The sequence below is a fragment of the Typopeltis vanoorti genome, chromosome 1 (genome assembly GCF_054136105.1).
Source record: "Typopeltis vanoorti isolate ZY-2024b chromosome 1, IOZ_Tvanoo_1.0, whole genome shotgun sequence".
Lineage (NCBI taxonomy): Eukaryota > Metazoa > Arthropoda > Arachnida > Uropygi > Thelyphonidae > Typopeltis > Typopeltis vanoorti.
Genome location: NC_143549.1, coordinates 114,851,506 through 114,877,861, shown reverse-complemented (window position 1 = coordinate 114,877,861; position 26,356 = coordinate 114,851,506). Strand labels below are relative to the sequence as shown.

Sequence of the window (26,356 nt, the reverse complement as noted above, 5' to 3'; positions counted from 1 at the left end):
CGTCTTATTTTTAGAGCCCGTTTCACTTATTCTTAAGGTCGAAACCGGTCTGGGTAGTGGCCCTTGCCTTTAATGCATAGCATCATACATCTCCTCCAGGAGATGTGCTTTGTATTTGCATTAAGGGTAAATATTAAGAATAGTGATCAGAGTTTATCCACTATTACTACGAGTTGCCTTGACTTGCACTAAGTGTGGGGTCATCAGAGATCGATTTCAAGGATATGGCAGACAGGATTATTGCGTAAAAACTGGACGAAGTCAGTTTCATACCACAACATAAGAAGGGAGATTAGACAGATTGCAATAACTATAGATCTATTAGTTTAATCTCTAATGCAAGCAAGATTTTATTAAAGATCATTCTAAATAGTATTGAGGCCAAAGGTGAGGCAGAGGTAGCTGAGGAAAAAGCAGGTTTTGGGAAAGTCTAGGGTACCATAGATCAGATCCTTGACCTTAGACAGATCATAGAAAAGTATAAGGAATTTAGTCTTCCCATGTAAATTTGTTTCATAGGTTACTCTAAAGCTTTTGACTGTATTCGGCATGAAAACTGGGGAAATAATGAAAAGAATGGGTTTTACTCAACACACTACCAGACTAATAAGTAACTTCTATAGGAGAAAGAAGCCATGGTAAGAGTAGGTTTTGGACTAACTGATTCGCTTCAGGTTGGAAAGGGAGTTAGGCAAGGATGTCTACTTTCTCCTCACTTGTTTAATAACCAGGCTGAGGACATTATGTCTGTACAATACAATAAGCTCAAGACATCAGTTAGGATACGTGATAGATTAATCAGTAATGCGAGGTATGTTGATTATACAGTTCTACTTTGTAATGACAAGAAAGAATTTGTATATATTTATTAACAAAGTTAACGAGATCACTAAGAATAGAGGACTTCAGCTCAATCCTAGCAAGACAAAGTTTATGGATCTCAAAAGAAATACAGACAGGAAAGTTTCTGAGAAACAAATCTACCTTAATGGAGAGAGAGAGAGAGAGAGAGAGAGAGAGAGAGAGAGAGAGAGAGAGAGAGAGAGAGAGAGAGAGAGAGAGAGAAGAGAGAGAGAGAGAGAGAGAGAGAGAGAGAGAGAGAAAGAGAGGTATTGAAGTCAGCAAAATCAATACCGAGGGGTTTTTCAGAAGACGTCAGAAGAAGATTAGGAATGGCTAAAACAACAGTCAGAGAATTGTCTAAAATCTAGAACATGGATCTATCTTTACAGGGACAAAGTTGAGGATTCTGGATCTAGCTATTTTTCCAATAGCGACTTATGGTTGTGAGACCTGGAACTTAAAGGAGTCTGATAGGAAAAGAATAACTGCTTTTGAGATGTTGTATGAGGGAAGGCTGTTGAGGATAGCATATACTGAAAGGCTGACAAATGAATGGGTTCTCCATAGGATCACTAGAACTTTAAGGATCCTTAAGGACATTGACAGAAGAAAGGTGAAACATTATACACAAGTTGAAAGGATGGAAGGAGGACTTCTTAGACCAGTAATAAACGGCAAAGTTCCTGGAAAAAGAGGAAGAGATAAGTCGTCAATGAGACTGATGAATGGATGGACGTCGTGTCTGGAGTGACTAGTATTCAAAGAGTGGAAGCCTGCAGAAAAGCATACGGTAACAGTACCACACTTTGAGTACTAGTGATGCACATCACTGAGAATCTGAATAACCATACGGCATCTGTTTTTGTCCAATGAACAGATGACTGGGTCTGCCAAACACTCCCTGAATCCGTTTACACTTTCGCATCTTTAACCGGTATGAAGATATCGCTGCCAACAAAAGCATCGTAAAAAGGTCTTTCTTATTTCCTGTCTTTTCTCTACGTGAATGTCTGCACATATCTTTATATCAGAACACCGGTAAATAAAGAATATTTAGAGTCCTGAAAAGAAACCAACAGACACTTAACGTTATTATTAGCGTTATTTTTCGGGTCATAGACAAAAATAAACTTGATTTCCCATTCTGAAATGTATCCATACTATTCTGCTGAAAGTTGTTTGCCATTTAAATGCTTTACATTCCAGGCTAGTATTTGCCTACAGCTGTTCCATTTTTTCCATAAAGCTTTTCCTGAGTATAACATTAAGAATTAGTTAATATTTAGCAGTATCTGAACCTGTTTTATTATTTTTTTGTCTCCATAACACCATCTATGCAAATATGATACTTTTCTAAGCCTTGGACTAGTTTCAGATCTTTTCAGTGGATACTTCTCAGGTTGATATTGCCTTCAGCTCTTTTGAGACTACGTTTGTTCTAGTTGATTGCATTTCACTGATCATCTTAGTTTCCTGAGGATGTCTGCCTGTCCTCATTACACGTCGTATAACCGAACAAACTCCCAGCCGGCATTACACTGCGTCATCTTCTGTCATTTTTTTTTCGTTTAAGACATACAGAATTTGGGAGGTGAGTCCCTAATTTCCGGTTAGAATAACTTTAACATAAGGTATGCACAATAAACAAAACGTTCAAAGAAAGTATTTTGATGAATCTGAGAAGATGAATTTTATACCAGTGTCTTATTTAAGAACAAAAAGAACTTCATCATGGGTGGTCCATTCGTACAGTTCACAGTAGGTAATGAGAGAAAAAAGAAAACAAAATATAGTTTTTAATGTCGGTCATGATTGTTTTGATATGGAAAAGAAAATGGAACTCATGCACAATTAAACAACCACCATTTCACTATCGCTCAATGATTACTCAAGTAATAATACAATGCCTCGGCGACACCTTCGTCGCTGAAGTAATACTTTAGATTGTCAAGAGATCTACCAGATAATTAGTTTCACGTATTAGAAAGAAATAGGTACTTGCTTAGAGAACCCCATCCACAATAAAGCAAAACAGAGAAACAATTTGTCTGCGTGCCCAAAATTAATGAACTTTGGGCGGTAACAAAAAATAAATTAATTAAAATAAAAAAAACATAATTTTCTTTACATTCCTGAATTGTTATATTTTTGTGCTACTGGTTGCCGAGCACATACAAGATTATACAAATCGTAGAATTAATCATGGATCAGACAATAATTTTGCTTCTTCTGCTAGAACACAAGGAGAAAAACGATAGATAAACTTCAGTTAACAGGCTCCAATGCACCATCTAACGTTGCGCATTTTCTTTCAACATAATTTCCATTTTACTTATTTCTTGAAGCAATTCTTAAAGAATGTGCTACAAAATAAAGAACGTCCTTTGATATCCCCCCCCCTCTCTCTCTCTCTCTCTCTAGGATAAATATGTAACATAAACAAATTTTAAGATGTGTTAAAATGATCCATATTTATAATTACTTACCTTGTTCTTCCATACTATGAATAGATGCTAATGTGCCTCCTAACAATGCGCATCTCCTCGTAGGAGAGAGCCCACGTTTTGTTGTGTTCTTGCCAAATAACTTAAAGCATTTGTTTCCTGCAATATTTGCAAGGAAGTAAAATAAACCTATAATGCATTGAATTTTAAAAGTCTTCAAAATTTCAGACGCTAAAACAAATAAAAAAAAGATAAAAATAATAATTCAATAATATATAGAGAACACTCCCCTAATATACCATTCGTAAATGAGAATCCCTGAATTTATAACTGATTATTTTAATGTTGTACTTGGGATATTTTCATTTTCTTGATGAACAAAGCGCCAGTTGAAGCAAGAGCCAAATTAGCAGAGAATTTAAAAATTAACATTTATATCAGTCCCATGTCCGCGCGGTTAGCCTAGTGGCTTTGGGCTTCGCAACTACCGTATATGCCTGGGAAAAGGAGTCTCCTAGGTTAGATTCTCTTCGATGACGTCAGGAGCTTAAGGGTCTTCCTCAGCCATAGGCAGTTTAGCCGGTCTTAGGGGTAGACAGCAAGGTTTTTCCACCAGTTTATCTGGGGTTTTTCATCCCTCGAGCAGGCAAACCGACCGCGTGAACACACATCGTACAGACATATGATATAGTACGGCAAGGATGGCAACGGGAAACCACCTTGCTCATAGTCATTTCCTTAGATGGTGGCGTATATAGCTTTCCCTAAAACATCCGAAAGGCTATAACCATAACAACAACATCAGTCTCATACAACAGATACAAATTAGCACAACATTGGAATGTGCATACAAGCAGTTAGTACACAGAAGAATCTCTCGATATGAAAGTGAAGAAGACTGTTCTGAAGAGCAGAGTTAGGCGTAGTTGAGGAGAGATTTGCCAAACACTACATGAGTGTTGACCAAAAGCTGCTCATGCTATTATATGATTACAGGACATTCGAGGAACGATAAAAGCCATAACAGGAAAACAACTCTGGTGAAAATACCTACAGAAATTATGATTTTCCTACAGGAAAATCATAACGCAAAAACTGATTCTCTGTTTTAAAAGTATGAAATGAAAAGAAAGAAATTAGGAAGGTATTCTATTAGCAGGACTGCCCATCTTAGGATAGCATTATGCATTTTAGAGAGGTTTTAGTGTATTATTCGTAAATATCAGCAGAGCATTCTAACGTGCACGAATGTAAGAGTTTTATAGAAGACAGTTGAATAACAATGAAGTAATGTCTTTAGGCAAAGAACACCATGCAGGTGTACTCTGCAATTAGTGGGGACTGGGATGAAGACAAAGTGACCATGGATATGGTGTGTGTGTGCAAGCGAGAATTTACTTCAACTCGAAAAGTTATAATGAACTAAAATTATCGATAGGATTTGAAGCTAGTGAGAAACAAACGATTATTTTATAGGAATAGCAGTGTTATGGAAAGTAAAAAGAAACAAATTATGAACTAGAAGTGGAGAATGAACTGGCAACATAAACTCAAATCCTGAAAAAGAGATAAAATGATGGTAGTTTTGCGATTGCGCTTTTTTATCAGACCTGATCAAAGTTTTCTGGAAATAGCATTAGCAACGATTCATGCAACCGTTCAGTTGCAAAAACTCATTCCTTGGCTTGTGTCGAAATTAATTCTGTGAACTTCACGAATAGAAAGTTATGTAACAGTGCCATCTATACTGATAGCCACTAATTAATGAGTAGTTTCTAGGTTGCGAAAAAATTTGACGTTCATGATCTTCGGCATTAATTCCTGAAAAATTCCTGGTCTTTTCTCAAAACTGGACGACAATTAAATATTTAATTTGATTTCCCTTCTTTAAGTTTTGCACTTAATTAAATCTTACTTTTATAACGTGGTGATTAATACGAGAATCTGTATAACACAAGATGAATATTAAGTCTGAAACATTTTGAGCACACTTGCAAATGAGCCAATCAGGACCAGGGACTTACTAATATAAAAACTATTATTCTATCTTACTGGAGAAAGACCAGAGTAGGATAGTGGTATATTGATTATAAATAGTTTGGTTAGTTGTCCATATATGAATGGCACCAAGGGTTTGATAGCAGAAAATCACTCATGCCTTTTGGATAAAACAATACCACTAAATAAAAGAGGTTGAGGAATGGAACAGCAGAAGATATTAATTTACGACGCATCGAACATTTCGATTGATATATATATAGGAAAGACAAAATACCGAAAATATTCGGCTCTTTGATTCGGAAGAAGAAGAAAGAGTTTATGTATGTTAACCTTTCAAAGGTAAATTTCATTGAATGAATGGCTATTACAGCGCAAGTCAGTTGTTTCACGGCCAAACTATGAAGATAGAAGTTTTTCTCTTTTTCATAATTAATTTTTTGTGTTACATTGGCTATTGTGAAGATAGGACATTTGAGAACTATTTTTCCTGTATAAAACCATGAAGAAACGAAATATATGAATAATATGAAGAAACGAAAACTTGGAATGCAAGTAAAACAGGTTTCATGTTCAGTGAAAAATATTTCAAAACGTATAAACAAAAGAAAGTCTGCATTCACTATTATGCTGGCTGCTGGTTCGTGGGTTCCAATAGGTTACTGGTAGATACGCGTGTGCCAACCGGTTTGGCCAAGTAATTAGCTTGTCCGACCAAAAGGCTGTGCGTTCGAATCCCGCCGTGAGTATGAATGTTTGTGATTGTCTTTCACCTTCATACATTCCTTTATAAAACTATATATATATGTACACTGTCCTAAGAGAGAGGGGTCACCATGGGAGACGTTGACCCAACCCACCAGCAATGGGAGAGAATTTTACTCATCAGTGGGGAAGAAATATGCTCATATTATCATCAGATACAAATGTGTCAAGAGGAATTAAGGAAGACCAGATTTGATGTAAAATCATCCCTTGTTTTTACTGTAGATTTACACTGTAGATTTTATCAGAAACATATCTCAATATACTGAATTATTTCCTTACAACTGCTTTGTAGGATTTGGGAGAAACCGAAATAATTAAATTCACATCTTCCTTACATCTCAATGCAAGAAGATAGATATACATAGAACAATGTAGAACAATATAGAACAACATTATAGAACAATGTGTTTCACACTTTTTTGATTGCTATCCAACAATAAGAAATTAATTCTACATCGCAATCAATTACACACACACACACGCGCACACACACACACACACACACACACACACACACACACACACACACACACACACACACACACACACACACACACACACACACACACACACACACACACACACACACACAGAATATCTTTCTTTTATTCTAAAATGCTAAAACCAAGTATTACTAGTATGATTTTTGAATGGTAATTAACATTTCAGGATTGACGCGAAATAGAAAACAGATACAGACAGGTGCAGCGAAAATTTGTAGCGAAGCTACATGTCTCAACCAATCAACCTCCCCTCACATATACACAGCTATAGGGCTATAGGTAGCGTAGGTAAGTTCAACATCATTTTCGTAAGTGCAGCATCAATTTGTGATTTCATATTTATTTCTAGTATGATTTGAATTCTGAAACTTTTGAAGTTAGATTTGAATACAAAATAAAATCAGTGGTTCGAAGCTACAAAGTATTTGAGATCCACTCTGATGTTCTCTTTTTCATTACAAAATGCAGGCTGGCCTGTTAAACTAATTTTACGCCCCAATAATTGATCGCAACCTGCAGTTTGAAAAACTGTTAGAAACCTGCTGATGCCTTATGATTTTTTTAAGGATGTATTACTATGATATTTTCTATGGATATTTACTATATTTATTTATGGATATTTACGATATTTAATATGCACCCATGGATGCAGTTTTATTGATCTTGTATACATTATTCCATCGTACTAATGCAATAAGAGTTCAACACATTCTTCTCCACTACTCTTTTCTGCCATCCTCCCCAGTGATCTGTAACAGCCTTTCTCAAATTCCTTGTGAAGAATTCCTCTTTAATGGAATAACTTACAGCATATGTTAAAAGAAGAATACAAGTAGATTTCATCTCTCTCAACTTCTATCCCCACACTCAGTACAAATACATCAGAAGTACTGAAATCTCTCCTGTGAGGGATTGAGATTTGTTATTTTACTTGATATCAAAGTCATGATAATATCGCATAAAGAATCCTGTAAGCACCAGTGTTTTCTACCGTAACTGACATTTATAGAGTTCGCGTACTAAAGGAGTCGGAATCAAGATGAAGAATAACTTAAATCTTAAAAATCAAAAATCAAATGAATGTCACGTGTTTTGTTTTGTTTTTCGGAAAATGGGATTACTAACGCTACCTAAAGATTTCACTTACTGTTGAGTTCTCAAGGTGATAATGGACAGAATGCTCTCTATCCGAATATTTATTCTAATTGAAATCCAAATAGGTCCTAGTTCTTAGTCTTGTGGGAATTCGTGTTTTATTATTTTTGGTGTGCTCTCGCACGTGCTATAGCTGGTATATTGTTCTCTGGTCTGTTATTTAAACTGCATTTGAGCCAATCATTAGTAACTCTAATGCCGTATATAAACATTTTCATAAGGAGTAATTCATGATGCACACAGTATATTAATTGCAAATCATTTCTAATAATTTATTTGCAACATCTCTGCGACTGAGGATTGAAATAGAGAATATTTTTTTCAATGAAAAAAAACTTTGATTTTGACCATGCTATGTTAAATGTTTTATAAAGAAGTCATACTATAATAATAAAAGTCATAAGTTAAACATGAAAGTAAAACATACGTTAAATATGATATAAATATGAGATTTATTAATTAAGACTCAATTTACCAAAGGATGTCCACGAAGACGGACAATATCCTGGCATCGGAGTTGTGAAGACCTTGTTTGTCACAGGAAAGGGCGATGAATTCTTCTTACATATAAACTCCATTTTCTGATTGCAATCCTCTTGTCTCCAAATTCCTGAAAATGAAAGTAATGAAAGATATCTCCTTGTTCTATTGTTCGCAGAGAAAGATTCTTTCAAGGATCATAATAGAAAAAAAGGGAATAATAATGATAATTTTAAATTACAAAGACTAGCTTTCATTACTTTCGTTTGTTTTTGTTTTTCATTCCTTTTAAATAATGCTCTCGAATGGAATATTTATTGTGACAAAGTGATTATTCAAAACTTTCTGACATCCTAGATCTAATGCTACTTTTTTGGTTGGATTGCGTTAATAATTAGAAATTAGGCAATATCCTCATTTAAAACTTCTGTACTCCACTCTTTCTGCTCACTTAGGTTGAAAATAGTTAAAATGGGGGATGGAGAAGAAGGAGGTCATACATCGAAAGCCGGAGTTATGGCTTCTAAGCCAGGTTATGTGTCGAGTCTAAGTAACATACTACTCAGAGGATTCGTTAGAGTCAAGGGTCAAACTTCGATGAGCGGTTATCTCTGTTTCTAAACTGAATATTATCTGTCGACAGCCCTATTTCACAGAGATACAAAATGAAATCGAAACATAAAATCCAATCAATGAAAAAACAAATCAATTTGAAAAGAAAAATTAATAATAATAAAAGGCCCAAAAGCATTGTCTTAATAATCTTACTTATTTTCTTCTACTGCATGAAAATTTTAGAAGTTACATCTTTAGACAATGCTGATCAACTTCGGAATGCAGTTGTATTCCGAAGTTGAGAGTAATAATGCTACAAGTGAAATCATAACAGTTGTAAATGAAGATGGGATTGAACATGAGTCGCATCCTTCGCAGATACCTCCACTTGTAAATATATTTTGCGAATCATAAGAAAGGTTGAATTTTAATCTTATGAGAGGGACAAACTAAATAGAGAGAAAGTAAAAGGGCGCAATGCATAAAGCTATAGGCAGAATGGTTAAAATGATATCTACAAGTTATTTTCGACATTTCACCTGCTTCCTCTAAAACTGTTTTCTCCAACCAAAAAGATATGGGCTCGAGTGACATCAGGTTATAATTTTCACTGCGTCTTTGAGATCGTCACCTTAATACTGGTATTAATATTTAGGAATTTGGTCTCGAGTGTAGGCTTTCCTGATTATCAAACTCTGAAGTGCCTTCAATAATTAAAACCCTTTAATGAGTTTCATTCAATTACAAAATTAACATAGAGGATCATCTTGAAAACAATCTCAAAAACCTATTTCAGATCGTTTTCAAGATTGTTGTTTTAAATTTTATTTATTTATAAAAATAAATAAATAAAAATTAATGATCTCTCCCGTAGGATTCATACCGTGAAATTATTAAACTTAAAATTAAATTTGTGCTGTATACATATATATATATATATATATATATATATATATATATATATATATATATATATATATATATATATTACTCAATTCCATCTTTTAAAGGATCTTCCTCTGCATCGAGTACCTTTTGGGTGGTAATTTAGAATTTGTTTAGGTATTCTGCTTTTATTCATTCTCAGTATGTGTTCTTTCCATTTTTCTCTGTAGCAAATAACTGTTTCATTTAGGGAGGTTGTAATTCCAAGTTTTTTTCTGATTTCGCTGCTTTTCATTTTGTCCATTATTGTGACTCCTTCAGTTCTGCGCAGAAATTTCATTTCGGATGATTAAATTCTTCTTTCATCTGCTTTTTTTTTATTTTCCATATCTCAATACCATAAAGTAAAGTTGGGTTTAGCTACTGTATTGTAAATTCTTATTCGTGTGTGTTTTTGTAGATAATTAGGTTTAACAATTTTATTTATAATGCCTGTTACTTTCAAAAAGTTTGATATCTTTGGTTCTATTTCAGCTTCATTTTCATGTGACATTGTGCAACCTAAATATTTGAGTGTATTTACTTACTCTATTATTTTGTTGTTCATTACTATTTTGCTTCTTATTGGATTAGCACCTTTGAAGGCCATGACTTTTGTTTTTGTCTATTGGTATTTCCATACCATATGTTTTTATCAGATTATGTAGACTGTATAATGATATTTGTAGTTCATCTTCATTGTTTCCAAGGATTATCTGGTCATCAGCAAAAAGAAGAATAGTTAATCTGGTGTTACGCTTTATCTTGAATCTTCCTCCATTAGTTATCTTCCATTCTTTTATAATTTTATCTATGTATATATTAAATAAAACCAGTGAGAGAGGGCAACCCTAACGTACTCCTCGATTTATTGGTTTCCAGCTTGATGATGAATTATTGTACTTCACAGATATTTTATTATCTTGATATATATTATATAAGGGTCCTTCTTATATTCTTCTGGGATTTCCCATAATTTTTCTCCGATAATTTTATCAAATGCTTTGGTGTAATCTATAAAAGCTATGTGTGTTTCTATGTTAAATTCTCTGTGTTTTTCAATTAATAATTTTAACGTAAATGCAGAGTCTATGCAAGACCTGCCTTTTCTGAATCCATTTTGTTCTATTAATTTTGGGTCTACTATACGTTTAAGTTTATATGCTGAGATTTTTGCATATACTTTATAAGAGGTACTAAGTAAGCTGATTCCACAATAATTGTTACAATCAGATTTATGTCCTTTTGTAGATGGGAATAACAATTGCTTTGGTCCAATCTTGTGGGCATTTTCCTTCTTTCCAGATCATATAAAAGTTAAGTAACCAGAGTGGGAATTCAAGTCTTGCATATTTAATAAGTTCCTTATATTGCCTTCTCCTGGAGCCTTTCCTGTTTATCTTTGGGTTAATGCTTCTGTTAATTCTTCTAGAGTGATGTTTTCCAAGTTAACCGAGATGTTTACAAATGGTAGCGTTCTGTTTTGAATGTTCTTACCAAGATCTATCATCATACGATAGATCTTGGTAGTAAATTTGGCATGTTTCTATTTTAAGTGTATTAATATCTGCTTTTTCTCTAGCTTCATTGCTTAGATCTTTGACGATTTTATATGCATTAGGTCTTTTGAGCGTACAGTCTCTCTCTAATTTTGTTACACAATTGTTCCATCTGTTTCTGTTCATTCTCCTGCATGCTGCTTTTTGCTTTTGCTATTGCTTTTTTTCTGCTGTATTCGATTTTTGATTCTATTGTTTTTAGGTTGAGCCAGTTTTTATATGCGCTTTTTAATTTTCTTCAATAATGCATTTAATTTCATTATCCCAGTCCCTAAGGCCTCTTTTTCTTTTCCACTTTTTTCTTTGTTCCTAAACTTTATTTTGCAGCCTTTGTCAGTATGGTTTTAGGTTTGATCATTTTTCTTCTATGTTCTGATTTTGTTTTATGCTTGTCATCCAGATCTTTATTCTTTTTTGGTATAAGTCTTTAATACTACTGTCGTCCAAAAGTCTAACTTGGAAGGATTCAAAATTTCTATTTTCCTTATGCTTTTTTGTTGTTTTCCATCTTGGTTCCCATTTTATTTTTCCAATTAAAAGGTAATGATCTGATTCTATTTCAGATCTTCTGTATACTCTTGTATCTATTATCATTTCTGACATTTTGATATTGCTGATTATGTAATCAATAATGCTTCTTGTGTCTCTTGCTTCCCGGGTGTATCTGTGGATGTCTTTATGTTTGAAGAAGGTGTTCATTATTTTAATGTTATTGTTTATAGTAAAATCTCTTAATCTATTTCCATTTCTATTACAGTTAAGTCCTCCGATAGGTCCTATGTTTGGTTTGTATGGTTTATTGCCGCCAATTCTTTCGTTGAGATCTCCTATTACCAAAATGTGATCTTTAGGATTGGTCTTATTTAATATGTTCTGCAGTTGGGTGTAGAAGTTTTCTGAGTCCTCCTCTTTTCCTTATTCAGGTGCATAAGTTCCAATTACTATCATATAGCCTCTGTCTATTTTAATTCTCATTTCTATTATTCTATCTCTCCAAAAGTGTAATAGATTATACTGTTTCTAATAGATTTATGTAGAAAGATCATTACACCAGATTTAGCTCTCTCTTCTGCTTCTACCCACTGTATATGTAGATGTAATTTTCAGTTTTGTCTGTTCCTCTCTGCTTTTTTTAGATTCTCCAATTACTGCTATTTTAGCATTTCTTTCTTCTAGTGCTTGGTCCAGTTCTATGATTTTATTGTGGATACTTCTCACATTTCAGGTGGCTATATTCCAATAGGTGTATTTCTGCTTTTTTTTTTGTTTTCGATAATTTTCTTCTCGAATCCTTATTCCAAGCCGGTTCGTTATCAAAAACGTCTGTCCGTTTACTATCTTTATGAGTCTTTTTAGTGGGTTAAAATTTTGACTGGGAGGGTTACTGGCTATCTGCAGTCTAGCTTAGTGATGGGGCTGCCATCTTGAGGCCTTCAAGATTGCCTTAAAGTGGTGGAGAGAATTTTAAAGAGAAGACATAGAGCAGAGATAGAAATAGAATGACCCATAGCTCTCGATTATTCTAATAGCATTAGGATCGTGAGTTACATCAGTTGGGCGAGGAATACCATATAGGAAAGATTAAAGAGCAAGGGGGGGCCTACCTCAAAGAAGAGGGAAGGGAGAGAGAGAATAGACCCAGCTAGGGGGACCATAGGAAAGCCATTTCCGTTGCTATCAAGATGATAGCCCCCTGTGGCCCTATTGGTCCTCGAGTCCTCATTAAACATATTCGGACCACCCCGCAATATCGGTTGGGTTCCTCTATCCGCCACCCAGGGGACGCGCTCTCTAGAGGTTACAGGGTCTTCCGAGAGTATATATATATACATATATATATTTTTTTTTTTTTAAAGAATCGAATGACATAAACCGAGAAAAAAAGGTTTAATGGTATCACACGACTAGTTGCGGCTTTTTACAGCCTTCTTCAGGTGTTTTTATAAAAGAAAAGAAAACAAAAACATTAAACATTGAAGATAAAAACTGTGAATAGCACAGGAAAGTCACTATACATAGTTAACGTCTTCAAAGCTGTTCCTTCATTAGCCACATTGTTGGGTGAGTGCTTGCTTATACCATCTCGTGAGCGTCAGTATTTGATCACAGCAGAAAGACAGTCCGGGAGGTTCTTGATAGCAAGGGAAGTAACTTTCCCATGGTCCCCTAGCTGGGTCTATTCTCTCTCTCTCTCTCTCTCTCTCTCTCTCTCTCTCTCTCTCTCTCTCTCTCTCTCTCTCTCTCTCTCTCTCTCTCTCTCTCTCTCTCTCTCTCTCTCTCTCTCTCTTTCCTCTTCTTTGAGGTAGGCGCCCGTGCTCTTTAATCTTTCCTATAAGGCATTCCTCGCCCAACTCTTGTAACTCACGACCCTAATGCTACTAGAATAATATATATAGTGATACAATGTTTCTTATATAGTGTTTTTTATTTGCTTTCTATGTTCCGATGCCTGAAGAAGTCGGACAATCCGATGAAACATGTTGCGTTTTGAATAAATTTAATTTTTTTTCTGGTTCTCGGATCTAAGTCAGTATATATAAATATGAACATATCCCAATTCCGAGTTAATATTACAGATCGTCATAAATATATATATATATATATATATATATATATATTAACGTTAAAAACGTTAAAAACTTTAATCCCAATGGCAAAAATAAAGGATTTTTCGGAGTTCGATAAATACTGTATTGTGGGTGCACGTCTGGCTGGAGGGTCATATATATATATATTTGAAATTTTGAATATATATTTGAAATTTGAAAGAGAATTATTTGGTTATTGTGTGAAGAAAATATATTTTAAGAAAAATTTTCATCTATTTATTTTTTTTTCTCGAATCCCATTAGTTAAGGTTATCATTTATTTCAGAGGATCGATAAAAATTCTGAGATTTTGGAGGTTTTAAGTCCGTTTGAAATTGCAAAATTTTATATTAATATTAAATATTAATATAAAATTGAATATTAATTAATACTCAAGCTATGTGTCCATTTTGATACCCGGTTTTCATTTTTTTTTAATAAGGGGGCCATATTCCTGGGAGCTATTTTTTATTTTTATTTTTTTTTTTTCATTTCGTACTTTATCCTGCAGGCATCAGATTAAATCAACAAGTCCAGTTTTGTTTTCTCTCCATGAAGACAAAACCGGACTTTCTTTCCATGTTATATAATATAAGTGACCAAAGTTCCCTTGATTAACACATTTCATCTATGAATAAAATTACCTCAGAAATTTTCTACATAAAACTTTCTACATAAGCATTTTTTGAAAGAGATGTGGTCCTTAGTTGAACAAAGAACTCGTATAGTCACAGTGAGCTTGAAAGCCACTCTTATATCATGAGATTTCAGGATTCTGATTTTTAAATAAAATTTGTCATTATATGGGATGGAAACCCATACAGGCTCTTTAGAAAATGCCAGGGATCTGTTGCGAAGCAGAAGTAGAGAAGAGTATTATTTATACCATTTAGAATATCCATTTCTCAACAATAGTTGGAAAGATAATGTGATTATTCTTTTAATTTTTCTTCATCTCCCGTAATACAGATCGCCCTTTTTGCAGCACATGTATAATACATACTTTTTGCGATATATGGTACAATGAAGAGAAATTTAGTTAACGACCTGTACGAGTGGACTTACGGTAATCGCTAATATTTTTTTTTCGAAATATTTTTTTTCGATATTAACACATCTCGGAAAGGTAATTTTCCTTTATTTTCGAGTTTTAAAGCGAATTTAATTCAGTATTCTGGAAACTCAGCTACACTGTGTTTCCAGAATACAAAAATGTCATCTACATATCTCCACCAAAATGACGGTTTTCGATTTGTAGATAACAAGAAATCTTTTCAAAGTTTCCATTAATAATTCTGCATGGAGAAAATAATATTGAGCTTCCAACTGCAAACCCAGATAGTTGTTTGTAAAATTCCTCATTCCTACGTACATAATTTCAGTTGTGACAATGTGTAAATAGTCGGGAGGTGTCAGGAGGTGTCGGGAGGTGAAAATATTTCTCAAACCAGGTGATAAGCTGTGATAAGTGTTCTTCAAAAATGGATTTCATATCTCGATAGAAGTTAACTCCATTGGAGGTCAACAACTGTCGCAACAAGGGGAAGCATTCTTTGCCTCAGTCTTCATTAATTTTCTTTTCCATAGTTTTAGTTTTTTCATAAAAGCTGAAATTTTCTCAATAGACTTTAAAAGGTGCATGTTGCATCCCTGAAGGGAGAGATTCAGAGCATTCTTCTTTGCAAAAATATCACATAAGTATGCTAGTTTTACCAACCAATCTTCATTCACAAAATGTTCGGTACATACTTGTGGTCTTCCTCTTTAAGAAAAATATAAATTTCCTGTCGCTGTTCAAAACGTACGAGATAAAACATTACCACGAGAGAGCCATCGGGAAGTGGTGTGCTCGGATCCCATATCCTCACATAGTTTTTTTGAAAATCCTTGCCTTCAATGGCCGAGGTTTTATAAAGTTTACTACTTTCGCTACATATTCTAAGACCTGGTTCAATGTAGGGCTCAAATATTCTGACGCGAGCGCTTCCCGTGAATAACGCAATGGGTCCACAGTGCATCAGGGACTTTGGTTCAAATAAGTGCCTTCAATCTTCCATAACATCCGGACATAGAACGAGCACCATCAGTACAGACACCAACGCACTTAGTCCACTTCAAATTATTTTCGGATGTAAAAGTATCAAGGATCTCGAACAAGTCTTGAGCCTTAGCACCAGCAGTGATACTTTTACAAAAGAGAAGGTATTCTACAATGTTATTACCATCTATAAACCGTACATAGCAAATCAAGTCGGCATCATTATTATTATTATTATTATTATTATTATTATTATTATTATCTGTAGCCTCATCCAGCTGCAACAAAAATTCCCTTCCTTTTATTTTTTCAATTAATTGATCATTGAGGTCCTCGGCTATCTACTGTATTCTGCCACTGATGGTGTTATTAGACAAAGGCAATTTTGAAAGCAACTTCCCAGCAGACTCTCCGATCATAATCTTCACTATATCTACAGCAGCCGGTAGAATGAGTTCTGCGATTCTATGTGTCACCTTGTAAGATGCTAGCAAAGCATTGCTTAGTATTGACGCCTGGTTATAAAAACTACCTTTTTGTTCATTTAACTCTTTTAACTTTCTGGCAAAGTATTCACCAGATGTACTAACCATGCTGGGATGATTGGTTTCTAAATGGCGTTTCAACTGACTTGGCAGCATGCACTCTGGTGCCAAACGTGTCATACACGGTATACACTGCGGCCTCCCTTCACCATTGACTTCTGTGGACGTAAAATCAAAGTCCAAATAACTGTGATCATATTTTCGATATTTACGCTTCTTCCCACTCTTGCCACTATTTGACAGGGTGCCCTCTTTATTTTCTCTCTCACAACGCTTATTACTGTTTAGTAAAAACCGATCCATTTTTAAAAATACATATGAGAAGAAATACTTCAAAAACTTTTCAAAACTTCAAAAACACTGAATTGACTAAATCACAACAATATTCAGTTGATACAATCTCCGAAAACTAATTCAACACTAAGATCGCACGAAACTGACAGCTATATATATACGAACACAAAGAACCGAGAAAGTTCGAGAAACTACTAAAACAATCGAGAAACATAATTATTGTAGAGTGCCATCTAGTAACCATTTGTAGAGTCCTCTGCAAACAGTTATTACTAAGTGAGTTACTGGTTTGCACCAGGTCCACTAGATGTCACGTCCTGTCACATTGAATTCAAAATGGAAATAAAAGTATGATAATTTTGTAATCGCGGCATCCCTGTGAGGAAACCGTGGCTCTCAAGGGCGCCGCGGCGCACACTTTGGTTCATACTTGTGGTCTTCCTCTTTAAGAAAAATATTTTTCCTCTTTAAGAAAAATATTTTCATTTTTGCTCTCTGATACCTCTATCAGAGGTATCATAGAGCAAAAATGAAAATTTGGGCATATAATCAGTTGTATTCATAACAGTTATATTGTGTTTATCAACCCTAAGCACTATAATATCATCGGTCGTCTTTAAATTTGAACGAGATCTTTTTTCGTAGGACTTGATGTTCCTTTTAAAATGCTAGTTTCCGCTGATGTCAAGTTATGATTAGAAATGTTAAGTAGTACTTTTTCATCGGGTAGGATAACTCTCGGGAGAAACATTTTCTCGTACTTAGAGTTAAATATTTTGATTTGTCTGTTTCTGGAGGTCAGAAAGATATTATAATAAGTAGAGCTGATCGTGATCTAAACAAGACCATAGGACAGCATCTATACAACTAGATACAGTATAGTGTAAGAGAAGACACAACGAATCTATTTGGGTAAGTTCATACCTTGTAGATTGTATTCTCTTGCATATGAGGCCAAAAAGATGCTTTTCGATAAATCTGTCAAGCACTTGTGAATTGGAAAAGTTCTCTGAAGAGTAGAAACTTCAGAATTATATTAATTATTGTGCAGAAATCTTCAGAAATTTAAGTTGATTCAGAAATCTGACTTTCCTGCATTTTAATTGTTGTAGTTTATTTACCTTTCATTTAACTTCCTGATGAAGTCTGCTCCTGATGAGTATGTAGATTTTTTATTTGAAAAACGAATGCGACAAAGGATAACTAATAGAGTGTTAATTATCATTTGTCGCATTCGTTTTTAGTCGAAACATCTACATACTAGTGCACACTAGTCTGATATCAGTGCATACAAAAACGTTAGTACTCTAATGTTGGAGGTTTAATGGATTTTTTACAACACTCAGAAAGGATTAAAAAGAATTTAATACTTCCTATATTTCGTCCTAGTCACTAGGACATCTACGGGGATTACAAAAATAACTAATACTTGCAAACTTGCTACCCTTATCCGTTCTACAAAAGATCAGCTCCCTCCTCTCTCTCTCTCTCTCTCTCTCTCTCTCTCTCTCTCTCTCTCTCTCTCTCTCTCTCTCTCTCTGCCTGGAGTTTACAAAGTACCCTGTTCCTGTAAGCTGGCGTACTTTGGACAGACAGGCAGATCAGCATCCATCCGCCTAGAGGAACACAAGTCTTACATCTGTAAACACAACTATGGTCATCCAGGCTTGGCTGACCATGTCTTGGACACCACCCACAGAGTATCATGGAAGAAAACCACCATGCTCCATCACAGCAAATTCAAGAAAGAGAGACTATTCTTAGAAGCAGCAGCAGCTCTTAGAAATCAACCAAATCTTAATAAATACGGTTGCATTAAGCTTCCGAAAATTTGGGAAACACTCATCACCAGAGATCCTACTTTATATTCCAGGCCACCTACAACCACCCTTAGAGGGCGCTCCACCTAGATAGGACTTTAGTGTCACCCACGTGGTTGGGCTTAGCATTGTATGATATTTGTGTTATGTTACATTAATTATATTTTTAATCCCAGTAGATGTCCTAGAGACTAATACGAAATATAGGAAGTATTAAATTCTTTTTAATCCTTTCTGAGTGTTGTAAAAATCTATTAAACCTCCAACATTATGTCTTCACAGCACTTAAGCCTCTATACACGAACGTTAGTACTCTGAGTGCCTATCCCATTAAATCATAAAATATTTTAAGGATGTACTGCAAATGCCATCATACTATACTGTAGAGTGTTCTTTCCAATGACCATATTGTGCATTGTGATAACGTGAGTAGTTCGCTCATAGACGTCATTCGAATGTGACTGTGTTAGTGCTTTGTGTCAAAATTCGAAAATGGAATAACAAGCGGTAATAAGAGTTTATTATAAAACTGGGAAAATCCACTTTTGAAACATTTAGTGGTCTTTTGAACGGTGTGTGTGTGTGTGTGTGTGTGTGTTCAGAGATGATCGACTATCGCATGCGGGATTGCGTGTTCCCAATGATACACATGGCAGGAGAGATTCAATAGAATATAAAGTATGACTAGGAAGGAATTTCTACCAGAGTATCAAAGGTTTAATAGTCAGCACTGCATTGGTATCATAAATCATCTGAATCAATCCAAGAGAAGAGTGATAGTGGAGTAGCATCAAAAACATTGTTGGTTGTTGCTGCAAGACAACATGGCAGCTGATTGTGTAATAAATATGAAACAGTTTCTACCTTCTGAATCCACCACACAGCTCAAACACTTGTCGTATTTGGTAAATTTTTCACTGGAAACGTTTTTGTTTTAGTGGTAGTGGTGATGGTGATGTTATTCTAGAAACTGAAAACCAAACTAAAAGGAATGCAGTTTGACTTAATGGAAGTCATCAAAAATAATGCGACCGACTTGCGAAATGCTATATCTTTAGAGGCCTGCCAGTGGTGTTGAAAAATTCTATATGAACAGTGTAGTCACTGTATTGAATTAACTGGCGATTATGTTGAAAATTAATAAATATTATTCTTCCTGTATTTGTCTTCGTTTTTCTACAATATTTGTCAAAGTTTAATAAACATACTGTGTATATTTCATCACTTGCAATTTTTGCTTACCTGAATTAATAACCACACTGACGCAGATTTCTTGATCGGTAGTGAGTGAGGAACGTAACTGCGTATATTGCAATACAGATCCATCACACCATTCATATGCACCATTAAATTCTAAGGCATTAAGTCCAATCCATACCTTGTCTGTAGTCCGGTGATTAGAAACCTGAAAGAAAAACAAAACCGATGATATAAATATTATATATAACCTCAACTGCTTACATCGGTTATTCCTAGTGTTATTCCTAGTTTTTTACTATTCAAATACAGCTTATAATATTCTTTTCCAGTGACAAAAATTCATAATATTAGAGATTTTATTCTAGAAAATTTTAAAGGAGCATAATTTTCATTAATGATCAATATTTTCTCTTCAGATCACTAACCCAGTATCTACAGATCATTGAATTTCATAGTTCTTCATAAACCTGAAATCAACAACAGGGTTATCAACTGATAGGACAGAACGAAATGAAGCATTAATGAAAGAAAACGATCATTAATTCTTGGGATAAAAGACGACTTCTGTTCCTTGAAAAACTTTACACTGTGACAAACGGACATTTGTTTGACAACACATAGCTAATATTCTGATGCTAAATAAGAAATTTAAATGGAGTTTAATTTATTATTCAATGAGTAGAATGTGCCAAACGACACTACGTGTTTCAGTAGTAATATTTTGCATCCTTACTTGATAAACAGCTCACTTTGTGTGCTTCTGCTGTTATAAGAATAAATTTCCTATTTTTGAAATGAAAACCTAAAATAAAAATAAAAGATAAAAACGTATATCAAACGGAGTACATTTCTTCTTTAAGAGAAGTTGTACTTTGTTTCTTTCAATGGTATAATGGTGATAATACAAAAAACATCGGAACTCATCTAATATTATTTTAATCCAGTCGTGATGTAGAATAGTTTGTCAAAGTATATTTAAACAGGTTTTTACGTACTCTTCAATTCAAATACAGCTTATAATACTCTTTTTTTATTAATTTCGCATACAACTATTCAGTTTCGTAAAGCAAATATCGGATTTCTACTTGAATCAAATCAAAGTAAACAAGAATTTCACAAATAATCTTAATTTTCAGGAAGTATTTTAAGGTGGTAACCAGCAAATGATCACACTTGCCACCCTTGCCCTCCATACAATATAATAAAACACAAAATCAAGACAAAATTTACTTTTCACAAAAAAAATAATATCATCCAGAAACCATTGAGAAACTCTGAATGTTTTGCAGGAACGTTTAAAATTTAGCAGTTATCAAAAACATAATGTAACGATAGGCAGAATAACCAGCAAGTCGACTTACAGGCAAATATTTTCATAATGGGTTGAATAGTTTGGTGTTAGGTACATTCAAAACCGTCTGCCAGTTCAATGATATTAAAATGTAAAGTTATTCGGTTTGGTGCAATAAGATATAAGAAGGAGTATAATTTTGGCTTGATTATGCTAGAAGAAACTACTTAGTCTAGGAAACTTGAACTTTTAGACAGGAAGAAAGATTCTGAATGCAACTCAGCAGATGACTGCAATGTTGCAACGAACATTTTCATGTAAGGTGTACACAACTGGTCACCTTAAATCTTAGAAATCTACTTCACCCATACACCACAATCTGATATCTGTCTGTCAACCATCCTGTTATCCCAGCTAAGAAATTATAATCCAAATTCGTATCCTCCGACTTTTCCAATAGTCATCCATACCTCACCATATCAAAAGCCTTATCAACGTACGGCATAATCATAGTATATCCCTCTTCCCCATCTTCCAACTAAATTTTAACATTATTATAAAACTGAGCAAATTATTCAAAAAATGAACATCCCTTAGTAAAACTGTTTATTGCAAGTACAGATTCTCTGTCAGTCTGTTTCTGTTTATGAGCTTTTATCAACTTTTCCAAAACGTTGATAACAAGTGAAACGTTGATAAGAGCTCTGGAGTGTAATGACATTCCGCTCCAGAGCAATATAACTCCACTTCTTAACTGAGCAGGGCAATGATGTTCACTTGATTAATAAGCCCTTGTACAGTTTCGGACAAGAGAACATTCTTATCACATTATATGCTTGTTTTTGGGATACGATTTGAATGTGGTGGGACTTTCATTGCTCATAAGGAAAGGAAATATGTAAGTGAGAATCGATACTGTGATACAAACGTTTATGAAAATAATTGATATGAAATGATATTAGAAAAAATTAATATAAGAAATTATTAAAATATTTATTGTATGATAAAAAAATATTTCAATCGTTTGTTTCGATTGTAAAGGAAGACGTCTAAAATGATTAAATTATTATTATTTTATAATCGATAATTCATATTCCATAAGAAAATCCAAATATCTTTAATGAGTAGTCTGTTTACAATGAACACCTGATTTAATTTTTAATGGTTTTTGAATTTGCAGATATTTTTATTACATAAAGTTACATCATGCCTCAAAATTCTGCATGCCACAGACAATATTTTTGCCATGGAATTAAACAGCTTGGTTGGAGAGACCTGAGTTTGAATCTTATTAATGTACAAGATGAACCTTTATGCTGGTTTTTTATGACATGTCTTTGTAAGTATTTCAGTTATTAAAGTCCCTGTTCTTACACAAAGGGGTTCGGACTTTTCTTCCCACAAAATAAGCAAACTGGGTGACTAAATAGAGAGGATTAACTATTCATTAGGTTTATTTGAAGAAAAGAGTCGCTCGGCTGTGTGCTGGCTAGCTATTCCTGAGGAGGTATATACACTGTGAGATATTAGCACAAAAAGGTGATTATTTCCATTATTAAGCAGTTTCATGTCCATTAAAAAAAAACACATAAGAGCGAGAGAGAGAGAGAGAGAGAGAGAGAGAGAGTGATTGAATAGAACACTTAAAACTGAAGAAAGGTGCTCTGGGAAGTTTTAAACCGCTACTTCAAGCGATCGATCGCTACAAATTCGCAATAATACACGGTATACATTACATGAGTGGAATATCTGTTTATAGTTGTCTCAGTAGGTAATGCTACTGTCAGTGAGTGGACTACATTTTTAACATCTACCGCCTTAGAGTAAAAACAAACGACAAAACATGGGAGTTGTGCACTTTAAAATCGACATTTTAAAGTGAACGCCTCATTTTAAAGTAACAAAAGGAATTCAAATCTCCCTAACACTTATTATTTTTGTCTGAGGTGAAATCCAGCCTATATAGCTCAGACCGACATCGATACGTATGGCTAAAATTTCATTTCTCATATTACATTATTGTTCTCTTCATAACTTCATGGAAACACGACGTCCGAAATCGAAGTCATTTGCTTGAAATACTTTTCTAAGTTCCATGTGATAAACACTACTTTATTCCTGAGAATAAATATTTTCTTATCATTGAAAGGTTTAATATCAAATTTATAAATGAATGTGAATGACAAGTTGACGTTTAGGACTTCCTTTGAAGGGGAAAAAAACATTCCTTTTATCGTGAATTGTGAAGAATGCAACAAATGGATTTAAAAAAAGCTGCAAATTGTGGGATATGTATTTTTATTTTAGTGTTTTTATAAGGAAAATTAATTTTATTATTGATGTTTATTATTAAGTTTTATTTTTGTTTAGTTTTATTGACAAATTTCTACTAAAGAGTAGAAGTTTACTAAGAAAATTTCCAGAAGACATTAAAATCGATTCAGCAAGAAAAGCGATTTGAATATTGTTTTACATATCTTGTGAAGTATTTTACTTTGATGAATAGCTCTCACTTCTAAAATGTCAAAATCAAAATACTAAAGTGTTAATTCTTAATAGATTTGACTTATGTTCAAGCTTCTCATTAATCCTCCAAGAGTTGTCAACAAAAAAAAATATCCTTTCTTGACTTGCTCGGAAAGGCTACAAATAATCGACAATCAGACAGTTACATGAGTCTGTCATGCAGAAGAGAAACAGCTGAATTATTTAAGAAAAACTATCAATGGTCTCATTTTTATTATTGTTTCACATAGATTAACAATTAATTCTAAGTTGTGTTATCTGACTTAGAAAATAATATTCTGAATATTAACAGCACAGAAACACTTGAAAATATCACTCACCAACTGTAATAGAAAATTCTCAGCTCGCGGAGAGTGAATGGATACAAGGAATGCGTCAGCTTTTTTACACTCTTGTAGTGCATCGTGCCAAGTTAACATCCTTTGCCTGAAGCTGTAGCAGTAACCGTCAAAGAAAATCCAGTCAGCTGAGCTGCACTGTGGAACTGAAAATTCAGTTATAGAAGAAATCGATAAGTTTAGCGAAGAAAAATTTCACTTTTAATCTCCTCTCCAAAATGTTAGTCATAGATTTTAATAAATATCAGGTTTTCTGGTATCATTAAGCATAATTATTTTAACTGCTAAAATATATATAAATATTTACTATCTTTAAAACACAATATCATGAATGAAATTAATTACGAAATCCCTTTCCTTTCAATTTAGTTATTAAAGTGGTCAGTAATTAATTAGTTATTAAAGAATCTTTAAATCTAAACTTCTCTAATATTTCTAGTAATTCAACTTTGTTTACAGCACAGTGGGGAGCTATGGAAATTTTAACAAAGGGGTCGTAGAGCAAAAAAAAATGCCTAACTTAGCCGTTAAAATACTTATATTGCGACTTTGTAGAGCTTCTGACAGGTATGATAATTCCTGTAGGATATCAATCGTTAATGCTAGATCTTTTAAAAATTCCAAATTGAGAAGTCGGCTTAAAAAGCCCTCATTTATCGTTCGATGCTAAATGCTTGCATAAAGCTGGGTAATTACTCCACAAAGCAAGAGCCGTTCGTAAACTGCAAGCTTCCCATCGTGTCCAAATACACAGCCGATCTTTAAAATTTCGATACCAAGGTCGTTTGCAATCGTATTTAATTCTCTTTGGTTTTTTTTTTATCGAATCGTCTAATGCTAAATGCAAACGATGGGCGCACTGCCAAATCACAAAGTTAGGAAATTTTTGTAGAAGTTTGATTGCAACACCTGATTTGTTTCCTAACATTAACTAGCTCCATCAGAACAAAATGCAATCAAATGATTTTTTATATAGTTATCAGAAAATCCATATGAATTTAAAGTAGCAATTATAGTAGCATGTATACATTCCACGGCGGTATTTTCTAGTTCTACAAGATTATTAAACAAGAAGAACAAGGGGCTCGCAAATTTGAGAAAATTTTAACAAAGGGCTCGCGCGAGCCCCTAATAGTTCACCACTGAATTGTGTATATAACAGACACTTGCTGTAAACAAAGTTGAATTACTAGAAATATTAGAGAAGTTCACTCTACGAAACACATATTGTTTTCTTTACAAGAAAAGGTATTTATTTCTAAATCAGTTTATCGTGCTGATATGAAATATGTTTTTAAAATTTTACTATCATATCATTCTGAAGAAAAAAACATTAGGCCCTGTATGAGCTATTGTTGCCTAACTACTACGCCATTTCTGGTCCCAAGCCCGGTTGAGAAAGGAGTAGGGTTGGATTCTGATTGACGACCTGGCTCCTTAAAAATCCCACCGTTCCTGCAGGGTCATACATTTTGTGACAAGCCGACTCGAGAAAAAGTCATGTCGCATCACTAATAACATTTCATTTTACAAAACCTTCTAGGGCATTTCCCCTCCGCCATGCGTTCCATCATCGCTCGAATGATGCGAACAGAATACTAGGGCTACCTGCCAGTGGGAAAGGCAAGTTAAAGCAGCAAGTCCAAACCCAAAACCAGACTATTCGACTAGTAACCATCAACATCGGCACATTAACTGGCTATGCCCCGAGCTCACTGACTGTTTTAAAAATAGAAATATTGACATCGCCTGCATACAAGAGACGAGATAGGACGGTGCAAAATTTAGAGACATTGGTAAAGGATATAAACTAATCTACTTTAGACAAAGGTCTGAGCAAAATGGTGTTGCAGTAACTGTAAGCAAGAAGCCGTTCTTAATTCCATCACAGAAATACGATGATTTCTGACCGAATGATTTCTGTTATGATCAATATAGGATCACAATATACGAGTATATCTGTCTACGCAACCACCGACTAGATACCCACAACCGAAGAAAGATGAATTCTGGAATGACCTTGAAAGACGTCTTCAAACTATTAACGACAATGAACAGATATTAATTTCAGGAGATCTAAACGGACAAGTTGGTTGCAAGAGATTTATTCTAACATGTGCATGGTGGATAAGTTTATGGCGTACGGAATGAGGAACGTCCTAACATTCTAGAATGTGCCGAAGCCCATGACCTCGCAGTCTCAGTTTTAAAAAGAGAACCGCGCACCTAATTACAAATGAGGTCGAACTACACAAATCTATTATTGGATCCGCCTACACCAGCATTGTATAAGACTAACCATAAAAGCAAATCGTATAAAATGGTGGAAATTAATGGAACATGAAACCCAGCCGAGGACTTCACTAGAAGAAGCACTCACTACAGATTCAATCAAACAAAAAATGACATCGGGAACATATGAGCAGAGAGTATTAAAACTAGCGCTGCAGCCGTAGTAGGATTCACAAAACATTGTCAACATTTAAT

The 26,356-nt window shown here is 34.4% G+C and overlaps 1 protein-coding gene across 2 annotated transcripts in view; it reads right to left on the bottom strand.

The window, feature by feature from the left end:
• Positions 1–26,356, bottom strand: part of LOC150110330 (macrophage mannose receptor 1-like) — a 123,913-nt gene that overhangs the window by 79,911 nt on the left and 17,646 nt on the right. Inside the window, exons 3-6 of one of the 2 annotated variants that reach the window (XM_090392939.1) lie at positions 23,852–24,015; positions 19,757–19,919; positions 8,187–8,321; positions 3,330–3,446 (exon numbers count right to left, since the gene is read on the bottom strand). In XM_090392939.1, coding sequence (XP_090249065.1) covers positions 3,330–3,446; positions 8,187–8,321; positions 19,757–19,919; positions 23,852–24,015 — 579 coding nt within the window. The remainder of the gene's footprint in view (positions 1–3,329; positions 3,447–8,186; positions 8,322–19,756; positions 19,920–23,851; positions 24,016–26,356) is intronic. The other variant, XM_090392943.1, reaches the window with a different exon arrangement.